We start from the raw sequence: 12425 nt of genomic DNA, 5'->3' as shown, positions 1-12425 counted from the left end.
TAAAAGTATTGATATTTCCAGTAAATTAAAATTCCTTCCTTATAGTTTCATATATCAGACAAAATATCCTCAGGTGTCTAGAAAACATAATACTGCATACTGAAAACATTTTGCTTCAGAAATCACTACACACCTTTCAAAATAGTGTTGCTCCAGTGAAAGTATTCTTACCTTTACTGTTGACAGGTCTAGTAAGTCTAAGTCACAAATACTGCATCCAGTTTCCCGTGTCCAAGCATTGGGGATATAGTTTCCCAAGTAATTCAAGTGAATCTGGTAAACAAGTGACCAATTCAGGTTACTGAGATGTGCATGTCATCAGTGAGTTGTACCTTTTACAGAATTCAGGCTTAATCATTTAATCCCATATACCTAATGGCAATAGGCTGTCTTTTTTTTTAATCTAAAAATCAAACCAACATCCAAAAATACCCAGTAAAAGTTTTTTACTTTTTTATTTATAAACCAGAAATTATACTCTCCTAATACCTACATTTATGGTTTCAATTAAACAAAAAATTGTTTCAAGAGTGCTTGTATGATGTACAAGAAACACACTATAGATCACCTAGCTCTAGCTCTCAAAAGCTGCTGTGCATGATTTCAAACCAAAAAGATTATTATAGCTAATTCTTTTCCCAAATATCAGAATCAACCCTTAACACAAAGCACACAGACTGGCTATATGAAAAGCACATAGAAAATGTAGGTGTATTTCCTGATGATATATGTTGGCAGACTATGCCAAGACTCAGAAGCCAGCCAGTGGAATATGTTTTAAAGCAGCATCTACCTTCTTAACATATTTTTGAATTGGCACCGAACAAACTGTACTTTTTCTGTTGATGGACTGCCTGGGCTGCCCTGTCCTCCTAGATTCAACAACAAACTTGTGCAGAGCTTCACACTTCTCTACTACAATTTGCAATGGATCTCTTATACTACAGACAGTATACCTGAGGAAAGGCTGCTTGTCTACTGCCTTTATCAAAACTGGAAGGATAGAATATCATTTTGCATAGACAACACAGTCCAGACCAATATTCAGCCTGCATTTTATCACACTTCGGAAGGTTTGTTTGTGTATATTGAAAGCCATTCTTGACAGATTATAAATAGAATTGTTTCAGAGATGTACAATAAAGTCTAGAAAAACTTTGGCAAAAAATAGTAGATGTCACATAATTTGGTATCTATTTAAAAGAAGCATCTTCGACCAATGCAATTTGTTAATCTGCAAATCAGATTACTTACAAGAGAGAAAGTTCTTATAAACACAAAACTTTTACTTTTTGGAGTTGATTCTGGGAATTTAGTGCTAGTTTATTTACTAACTAATGAAAACTTTTTCCAATCCCATTTTATTATTGTCTTTTTAATACTATTCTGTGCTTAAAACAGAAGAATCTAATCACAGATTGAGAAAGTGGTATTTAATAAAATTTTCTTTTGTTTTTAAAATGACAATTACATGTAGAGATTGAGTTTTGTTTAATGTAGCAGCATACTTTGTGGATTAGCGTAAGGAGTTTCGGCCTAAGCTGTTTGCCCCACTGAAAAATACAGCATCTTTCTCTTCACTGGCAACATTAAAACCCCCACAAAGCCAATGATGATAACCAAACTGAGGTTCTAACTGAGGCAAAATAGCTGAAGCTATATAGAAGAATCGGGTCATATATTTCACCACTACTGAGTAATTAATTATAGGCCAAACAAATAATGACATTAGTAAATTCACTAATTCATTATACGAAATACCACAGACAAAAAAACATTTGTTGGGATACTAATATGAGTTTCAAAACCTTTCATTCTCTTTAGAGGTATTTTTCTGAAAATAATGAGTTACATTAAAGAATGTGCATTCAGAAGAACTTAGGAAATTATGGTGCCCAACCCTTCTAATAGGCTATGTAGGCTATTAGAGATAATAACCATGTGATTAAAAAATGCAGCTGCCATACAACCAAGATGTAGCCATTTCTCCCAAAAGAACTATGCCCGGTCCTTTGGACCATCAAATCCTTACAAATGGAGAGAAAACATCAAATCAGATATTTCGTATTGCAGAAGCATGGTCCTAAAACTAGTGAGTCATTGTTACATTGAAGATAGTGATCAGTGTCACTGAAGATGCAACAAATGTGAGCTGTATGTATGCACCTATATGCAGTATATTTTTAATATGCGTGTGTATACATATGCTCACGTAAGCACGTCTGTGGTAGGATCAGACAATTGCTGTTTTGTACCCCAGTCTGCAGCTCTTGCTTAGACTTTTCTTCCCTTGAAAACTTACTCTTCTGATTACCATTTACCATTTAATAAACAGATAGAAATTCTTCACTACCTTCAAGAATTATTTTGTGATAGCGAGAAAACTAACATCAGCTTATTTGCTTCTAATATCTCATGCTCAATGAATTTGGGAGCAAAGTGAGCTGTTCCAGCAGTGATATCAAGTTACAGTGACAACAGAATGACATGATGGAGACTGCTGATAGAATGGTTTGTTTATCCCTGCAAATTTTATTAATATTAATTGGAAGTGAGCAGTAGTGGTGCGCTACAACTGCTTCAGATTCTTCCATTGTTTTTGCCTGAAACAAAAGTGCTGTCTTTGCACAAAACCAAAACCCAACTGTCACTCACTTTAGTTGGACTGTTTCCAAGAACAGTGACCGGTAATGTCTCATACGCAGAATTCCTTGCTCTTACTTTTCCTTCTTCAAATTTCAGAAGAACTTCATCTGCAGATTAATAAGGAACATACTGTAAAAAGTTTATAAAAAGCTAAAAATTCAGATTTCTTTAAGTTCTTGCTGATACATCATGTCCTACTGTAGCTATCATTTTTAATGTTACTTATCTGGAAGTTTATCTGAAAGTTTTCAGTTTTTAACCAGACCTTGAACTCTAAGTTCTTTGCACCAAATGAGGCTACATTAAGCTTCAGAGTTTGCCATCAGCAGCCTTCAAAATTTGAATAAAGCCTGCTTAAAAGACTAATTTTGTCCAAAAGCTATTTATAAAGAAATTGCATGGTTATTTTAGATATGATCTGAATATAAAGCTGTTCTATAATTGGAGGATAAACATAAGGAAGGAAGTTTGTACAAATGCAGTTTTCAATTTTAATTCAAGACAATTAAAGAAAGGAAACAACATATCATTCCACATTCATTTCAATATATATAACATCGAGAATGCAATTTTAATTACCATCCTTACTGCTGCAATTAAGTTTGTGAAAGGCTGATGGAAAAACATTTCCTAATTTTGTATTTATTGTTAATTTCATTTATTTAAAATTATTTTCCTATTTTAAGTCTTTTTTTTTTGTCAGTGGAAGCAATCAACTAATAGAAGACCTGAAGACCTGTGATTAATATGGTAATCAGGTTTACCCATACAAATATTTCTTTGAGACAAAGAAGCATATTCTTAAGGAACTATGTTCATGATTAAGCAAAGAAAGTGTTAATAACCCATTTAATGAGAGACAACATGCATATCATACACTTACCAATAGCCCCATTTAGGGTCTGGAAAATGGTACATTTGTGGTCCAAAGAAATGTTTATGCGTTCCTGAAATAAAAGTAGCAAAGATGCTGAGGTATTCTAAAAGTCAGTGCTTTTACTGTCATGCTACAGGCACATTACAGTGACAGCAAGTAATTGTGTTAAACTACTTTACATACTTAGCTCTCAGATTTAATTCTTGATTTTCTACTGTTAAGTTTTGCAGTTCTATAGCAATCAGTTTTATATATGCAAAAGCCTTATCTAAACTTGAATGATAAAAATGATAACTCTCCAAAGAAACTACAATTTGGCAATATAAGCCAAAGAAAATCTGCATCTTATCTTAAAGGATATTTACAATTCTTGGACAAGCAACAAAACTTACTGGCAGTTCTTATCAAAATCATTACATTTCACAGTTTTAAAAAAATAGAAGTATCAAACATAAGAATCATATCAGAACAGAAAATACCACTGACTTTGAAACATGCTCCTAGTAACAAGTTACTATACCTACCTGCATTCCTATTTAGTGTACCTTGTTCTAAAGTTTTAACATGTTGATCAAAATACATAGCCTTTAAAATAGGTTTTAAAGCACTTGTTTAGATATGATGACTGCTTTGAATCATCCAAGATTTCCTTATATATTCTACAGTTCTGGACATAACCATACAGAGAATCAGTGCTAATACAGGGCATAGCATCCCAAGCCAGAACTACAGAGGTGTTTTGAAGCACAGTGTAGTGGTACTCTGTGCTGAGGAATACACTTTGTCTACAATACTCTGTTCAGACAACTAATCGTTATTACTTCTGACTTCGGTGCAGAGTCAGCTCTAGTGTCTCTACTCCCTGTCCTTTCAATTGCATATCTAGCATCTGACTTAACTTGCATAAAGACAGTTCAAACATTTCTGTACCTGGATGTACACATGCTCTACACTGCAGGAACAACTTGATAGAACTTAACAGAAAAACACATATATTTCAAAGACTTTACATCTGTCTTAAGCACACATGCTCAAAATCATTCTCAAAATACTGCAATATCAGCTTTTAAAAGTCCTTTTGCATCTAAACATCATTAAGGAGACTTAACCCTCTTTTTCCAGCATCAGGGCCATGTCTCTAACCTGCCATACTGTAATGCTGCTACTTGGCAAAGACCTTTGTTAAGCTATGGCTTGAAGGGGTCTCACCCCACAATTTATGATGCAGTCTTACAGAATGTATCCACATAAAAAGCTGAGGAGCCAGAGGCAGTTGCAGGCAGGACCTGAAATGGCAGCAAGCCAAAATTCAAAAAACACTAGATTAGCAAGTAGTTTAGTGACACTCTGGAAAAATGCCACATTTTCCAACTGTCAAACTGCAGAGTACACAGGATCCTCATTGAGATGAATGTTCCTGATCACATACCTCAGATCTATTATTTCTAACAACGAAGTACAGCCTGCCTGGATATGCTGGCAGCCTGAAATAATATTTCAAGTCATGATCCTTCAGAAGCCTGTTCATCATTCTGACAGTAGGAGCCTCCAGTGAACAAACAAGACTGTCAACATGGCATTCAGAAAAAAAGGAGACAGCACTCCTTTTATTTTTATCTCCTGATGTTTTATGAGGAGCAGCATGCTATTTCAAGCATAAAGAAGTGAGAAAGCCAGTCACTACCTACCCGTGCCAATGGGTCAACATAGATTTTGGTGTAAAACAGCTGATCGTCATCATTATCCTGCAGATCCCATTGCTGCACAATACGATTTATATATGGAGCATAACCAATAAATCCTGCAATATCACATACAAATTATTTTCATAAAAAGCACTACTCTGCCAATGCTGTCTATCAGTCATGGACTTCATTCAGACTTCTGGTGCCAGCAAAGGAAAAGTATGAAGTTTACACACCTTGGCTCAAAAATTTAGTTTTTTTCCTGCAATATGCATTAGTTTTGTTTTAAAGAGTTCATAATTAAGGGTTATTTTTATACTAACACTATTTTAAGGGGAAAAATAGGAAATAGAGATGTGCCTTAGATGGTCCTGTGAGCTCCACAGCATGAGACTGGGCTACTACTGCTCCCAAGAAAGAAGCCCATCTGTAGGAAAAAAGCTTCGTTTTTATCACTTCCTTCTGGCAGAGAAGCCTGAATCTAATCCTGTCAGAAGTACAAGCGGAATACAGTTCAAACATGAAATGCATTACATTTAAGTGAAAACAGAAAGATAGGGATGATAGGTGAGGTAAAGAGAGAGAAAGATGTGGGGACAACCAGATCTGCACAGTGCCCAGCACCACATATCCAGAAAGAGTGATTTACCATGTTCTGTAGCAGGGAAACGTCAGCATCAATGCATGCATGTGTTAATCAGCTGCAAAATTAACAAAGTTGGCATTTAAAGGAGAAGTGACTCCAGAATTAACACTGCATTGAAATAAACTGGAGTAACCCACACTTCTCTTGGAACGAATGGCTCAAGCTGTGCTGATGGAGCAGGCAGCACCATCACCAGGGTGTTGAGATCCTTCAGAACAAGAGAGCCAAAGCAGGGAATTCTGATACAACTCATGACATGTCCCTGCAGATAGCATGTACTACTTCGGCTTGTACCCCTAGATCGTTTCTGAAGCAGATCCAGTTGGTTGCAACTGGGCAATCCCTGCATAGCACTTCACTGCAAGGCAGAGTTACACCCCAGACTGTATTTGATTTATGTGCTTTTCACACCAGTATTGCCAAAAATACCCTAAAAGTTTGAAGGAAATATATTCCTGAGCACAGACGAGCAGGCATTCAAGGGGCAGGGAGTGGTAAACAGCAAATCCAATCTCCAATTTGTTCTTGGGGAGTTCAGGAACAACTACACAAAAAAATACATAAAACAGACAGCCAAAGAGAGTCAACGTCAAGTTCAAGAGTTTAATGCATTCATAAATCACACTTGCCTCCTGAGTTCAGGAATCGTTTTCCGCTCCGGACAACAGGATACTTGTCAGCTAGCTTTTTATCTGGCCAAATTAGTCCATCTGCTGCAAACACCACTTTATGATTCGTTTCCTGAAATTTCTTTAGCAGTTCTTCAGGCCCCCCCGCAAAGATGACGTCGTAGCTGAAAATGCAGAAAAGATGTTCATTAGATTTATTTGTTGTTTTTGAACACAAACATTAAAATAAAAAGGGTTGGATTATTTAACTTTTTAAAATCATATAGACAGACATTTTATTCTGAAAAGTGACTCAAGAAATCATGCTGTATCATCATATAAAAAGCCTATACCCTTCTAGGAGAATAAGTCCTCAATCAATACTATTAATCTAACAGTTTCCCCTTCTATTTACACTCATTTTTCTGAGCCTTCTACATTTTGGATGTTCTTCCTTCAGAGTTTGTCTACCTGAAACTGGTTTTCAGATTTCATGTATTGAGTAATGCTTATGTAAGTATATTGTCCCCTTAGAAAACTTTTATGTTTAAAAGAACAAAATCTTTTTACATTAAAGAGTAGGACTGAAAAATGATTTAGGTGACTTTCCAGCAAACGCAAGATGATTTTGTTCCAAAATACAATGGCGCAGACTCTCTTCTAGAAAGTCTTTTTGAGCATGTACTCTTGTTTCTCAACACAATCTAGTTATCCGTAAACTTAAACTGTGCTGCATCCTGACAATATACAGATTTCTGCTTTAATGGCTTTGATGCACTGAATACTTCAGAAGACTCTAAACTTCAGAGTATCTACTTATAAAAAACATCACCTGCTTTTATGCATTCATCAGATCTGACTCCTAACTCTCAATGAGACCTACAGGTGGAGAGTTCATACCTAAAAACAGTAGTTATCCATAACCAGAGGTCAGCACTAAACCAAAATAAAAGATATGCACAGGTTTAGCAAAGGTCATGTAGTATCACAAACCTAGCGGTTACGTGTTGTTGAATCAAATCTAAATTAACGCCACTGAAAAAAATTCAAAATGAGTATAAATGATTAAATTATTTAGAGTATAACTCTCCTTTATTTGTACTTGATAGTACGTATAAAAGCATGAATGCACAAACCACTTCAAGGTTCATTTTACATAGCATTCAATGACAAATATTGGAACCTGATCATAGCACACTAATCTGGCAGAAAAAAACAAAGTATTTGGATTTAATGTTATTGTCTCAGCCATAACTTGTGGGCATGTTCTTACTCCACAATCTTAGTCACCAAAAATCAGCAATCCTGGAATAGGGCAGAAGAAAGGTACAGGTCTGACCTTGATCAAGATCTTGTCCTCGCTAAGTATTTGAGCTGGGTTGAAAGGAAGGGCAGTAGTACCCACTCCAGCAGTAAACAAAACTTTTTGCATTGCAATGCTTTGCTCAGCAACAGTGCCAAGAAATCAACCCTTCCTGCCTTCTGGTACTCCTTTATTACAGTTCTGAATTATTTTAAAAACATCCTTTCTTCAAAGGGGATTTCATGCAATTGGACTAAGAAAACTGAACAACAGCTGGCTTACAAATGCAACAGATCACCACCACAGAGCAAAGCATGAGCCCTGGAGAGGAAGTGTATTATGTAGTCTATATAAAGTAAGTGGTTTTCTGCAAACTCTGTTTTGTTTTTCTGTAACTTTGGCAGAAGAATGTATGAAAAAAATATAATGTACATTTTGGAGCTTCCCCAGTTTTTACAAAAAAATGCCCATTTCAGCCCAAAATATACAGAAAAATACTTCCCTCCCTTTCCCATTCAATTGGTGCAGCCCAATCAAAGCCAGAATGAGCATGAAGAACAAGGAAGAAACAGGAGACAAGTTGAAGAAGACAGACAATAACACAGATTTGTCTGAGATTTTAACTTAATAGCTTGTGGCAGGCTGTGCTTCTCCTCTTTGATCAGGTTAGTGCTACTGCTGCAATGACTTACAGCTGCAGGAAGGAACCAAACACCCCTGGAACATTGCTTCCCGAGGAGTGTCATTCTGGAAAAGAAAGCCAAAGCTGAGCAACACGCTGGGCTAGCCACAGGCTCTGCTTGGGAAGGGGATGTGCTACTTAATACAGCACAGTTTATAATACAAAGCACAGTACAGAGCTCAGAACAGCTAAACTGTATTAGCAATTATTGTAAACTTTACAAACTAAAGGATATTATGCAAGAGCATGAATCCACCATGTACCTACATTTTCCAATGATTTTAAGATCATAGAATGTCCCAAGTTGGAAGAGATGCACAAGAATCATGGCCCTCTATTTGGTGAGAAGGGCAAGTAAGGCTGTAACCTGCAGGCTTATCCCACACTCCCTCCCCATGCAGGGCCTCCACCTTCTGCCCCTTGCTGCCAGTCCCTCACCAGCTGCTTTACAAGGTTTTCTCTCCAGGCAATAGGAAAACTTCTAGAACCAAGCTAAAACCAATATAGCAACCACTTGCCTTGCTTACCTGCTACATCAGATTATGTTCAGTGTATCCAGCATTGCATTCCTACCATAAGGGAGGGCCCACCTCAGGTCTACGCCACTAAGATCTTTGCAGAATGGGTCCCAGGACTATCCTTGAGAGCTGACACTCTTTCTAGGGATTGTGCACATGACCTGTGCTCTCATTTTGAGTAGAATATCAGAATTGGCCAGAGGAGAGAAAGTAGAGATATATCCAGGAAGAAGCAGGCTGTCCTGGCAAGCTGGAAGAGCTCACATACTCTTATTTATTCTTCATAAATCCTTGTGATTAACTAAAAGGTTGGGGGTGGGGCAGGGGGGAAAGAAAGTTTCCACAACTCCAGCCTCATTTCCTGAAGCTCCCAGATGGCAGATGTTCAGGGCTGGAATCCTTCCTCCTTTCCTCCTTTTTTGCAGCCACAACCAGAACTGAATGTGCAACTTTTGCACTCACAGCTTTTACAGCAATAAGGATTTGTTACTATCTGAGCTGCAGGGTAAGAGTTCAAAGTACAAGCAAGAGGGGGCTTGCTGGTAACCATGTGTAATGGTAATTCCTGTCTCACATTTTGTATTACTTACATGGACTATTAGACCCCACAGCCACCTTGCTGTTTGCAAAGTATCTTCACCAGAACCACACCTGACTAGCATTTTCTGCACATCTCAAAATGGTTATCCTTCACTTCCTGAGGAATGTTTAAAAAAGTGATTGAGATTTCAGAAATCTTCCATGACCCAAGTCGATTGCTGTGGGAGTTCTGGGTGAGCAGCCACAGCACCAACCATTTCAGTCCAGTCTACACTGGCCCTTAGCCAGTTCAATCTGAAATGCTCCAAAGTAAACCAGCAGTTAGCTCTTGCCAAAACAAACCTAATTTAAATATTCCATCTGCAGGAAGAGTGTTTTGCTATCTGCACCTAGACACAAGCCATTCACTAAGGAACTGAGTAAGTTCAAACTATTTCCAGAGTTGCGAGCCATGTAAAAAACACTGCTCAGAAAATGGCAAGAAGCTACATTTAAATAAACAGCTCACTAGAAAGGACTTGCCTAGTTACAGTAAGTAAACCAGATGTTTCCTTCCCGCCCCCCAGTTTAATATTTCAAATGCCTGACCATTAATATAATGAAAAATACTTGAAAAAGAAAGGGAGCTCATTATATTTGACATTTCCAAATTTAGTGCTGTGTTTCCCAACATTTAAATTGCAAACCAGGATTCCTAAAAATGAAAACACTCATTACAATTAAAACATAGGGCTAGAATCAGAAAGAAGACTTCCCTTCCCCCTTATTTGGAGGCTCTTCCACTAGCTTTAAGTCAATATATGCTTGGGATTATTGTCTTCAAGAATGTGGAAGGCCTGAAATTGCAATTTTTCATGGAAAGAAAGATTATGGCATCTGTACTTCAATACATGTGGTCCTCCGTACTCTTTCATCCATCCCTATCTAACAGCCCACCCCAAAGAGAATAAATTATGTTGGAGAAGAATTCCAGCTATACAAAAACTGATAAAAGTTTGCATATTTTGCCATATAGGGAAAAATATAGAGGCATCATGATAATAAATTTAAAAACAAGAAAAGTCAATGTACGTAGCAATCATTCTGGAAACATCTGAGTCTAGTAAAGAACAAAATCCCCGAAATCACTCTTAAACGCATATCAAGCTTTGGAAGATCAGTAGAACAGTATAAACATGTTATATATTTATTTTTAGAAAGATACTTGATTTCCACTTATTGAATGCAAAACTGCTAATCAAGTCACTAAGAAAATAATTGAAGAAAATGAACACATAGCTCTAAACTGTATGTTATTTTTAAAGTTGTATTTAAAAACAAATAGAATTTAGAAAGATATTTAAATCATTTCCCATATAAAGCTTGTTCATAAAGTGATTAAGATGACTTCGACATGGGCCTTCTAACTCTACCTCCTACTTATCACAAGAGGCTAAATTTAAAAAGAAAAAATGAATTGCATCTTTAAAACTGCTAGCAGTTTAATAGGCTACTCCAACTTTAATTTAGGCAAAGCAACAAGTGAACTTTTCATTAAATACTAGTGTCTGACCACTTTTTCCTTGTGATGAGGTTTGCTGAACAGATCCTGACCAACTTCTGAATTGCAAAAGGGTCCCTCATATTCTTCAGCTACCAAATGAAGAGAGGCAGGTTAAGTGCTGAAGGGAAATTCAGGAGCAGACACCCCAAACAAGTCGGTAACAGAGCACCAACCATGCATGGAGTTCCAGGATTGCACTCAGCTGCCCCCAAAGAGCTGGCTGGCTGTGCTCAGGGTTGCATGCCTCTCATTCAGGGCCTGGTCCCACACCCTCCTGTAGGATTCCTTCAGTGCTACGAGCCCACTCTGGCATGGAAGACTTTGGTGATGGCCTGAGCTGAGTTCTTAGCTGCTCAAATCATGCTCTTGTCACAGGAGCAAAAGAACAGGATGGAAAAAAAAGGCAGAGAGAAGCCATGGAAAAAAATCTGGTTTTGAACACGTTTGTGCTCCCTGTTTTCTGAGACAGAAAGAAACCTATCTGGCCTCCAGTGAGGATGTTCAGGCATAGCCCTGCTATGAGCTGTAATCTGGCACCCCTCAGCAGCACTCTCCGTCCGTGCTTCCACCACACAGGCAGCACAGGCACCGGGGGCCTATCTGGCACGGAGCCTCCTGTTTCAGTTTTCTAGCATAAAAGGAGTTGTCTCCATAAGTGCTTTCCTTAAGAGCCCATTTTCCAGTTTCCTTCACATGACCGATACTTCACGGAACAAGATCATGCTCTGGTCCCAGCTGAGCACTTGATTTCTGGAGCTGCTTTTGCCACCCCTCACTTGCAGCTCCCAGCCACATCCCGCATTACAGCGGGGGAACAGGGGAAGGATACATGCTGAAAGCCTGTCAGCTCCAACAACTTTTTTTTCACTGCCTCAAGGCAGCAGAACTATGAGCAACTCTTACACCTGTAGATCCCTTAAAAATACCAAAAAAAAAATCAGTGACTGCTCCAAGCACAATCTACTATTTTTATGAATGGAGAAAAATAGAAGCAAACTGTCTCAAATAAACAGAGAGGGGGAAAAGCAGCATGCAACTTTCAGCACGTCACATCAGCTACTTTTGAGTGCCTACCCAGACTAAAATGTAAAGGCAACAAGCCAGGTTCACTCACCATTCAACAAACATTACAATCAAGTCCTCTTGATCAGCATAGCTTTCTATGCCTTCTTTCAGCAGTCGAACTTTCTGCCCTCCACCAATAGAGTTAGCCAGCTCACCACCTCTCCACTCTTCACCTTTTCCAAGTACCTGGAATAAGGAAAAAGCGCTTTTTGCTGGTACCAAAAACAAGAGGCTTTTTTAAGTAGACCCTTATTGAAAACAGATGTTAAAGCAGAAGCAACACATTAAAGCACAGCAAGCCAGCATTTCCAG

General features: G+C 38.0%; 1 protein-coding gene across 2 annotated transcripts in view; it reads right to left on the bottom strand.

Moving 5' to 3' along the window:
* PLOD2 (procollagen-lysine,2-oxoglutarate 5-dioxygenase 2) overlaps window positions 1-12425 on the bottom strand; it is a 50708-nt gene that overhangs the window by 22807 nt on the left and 15476 nt on the right. For both annotated transcript variants that reach the window (XM_035544695.2, XM_035544694.2), the window contains exons 3-8: window positions 12163-12299; window positions 6484-6647; window positions 5212-5324; window positions 3530-3593; window positions 2656-2753; window positions 172-273 (exon numbers count right to left, since the gene is read on the bottom strand). In XM_035544695.2, the coding sequence (XP_035400588.1) occupies window positions 172-273; window positions 2656-2753; window positions 3530-3593; window positions 5212-5324; window positions 6484-6647; window positions 12163-12299 (678 nt within the window). The remainder of the gene's footprint in view (window positions 1-171; window positions 274-2655; window positions 2754-3529; window positions 3594-5211; window positions 5325-6483; window positions 6648-12162; window positions 12300-12425) is intronic.

Source organism: Cygnus atratus, chromosome 9, assembly GCF_013377495.2.
Source record: "Cygnus atratus isolate AKBS03 ecotype Queensland, Australia chromosome 9, CAtr_DNAZoo_HiC_assembly, whole genome shotgun sequence".
Taxonomy (NCBI): Eukaryota; Metazoa; Chordata; class Aves; order Anseriformes; family Anatidae; genus Cygnus; species Cygnus atratus.
Note: the sequence above shows the minus strand (reverse complement) of the source record. Positions and strands in the feature narration are given on the sequence as shown.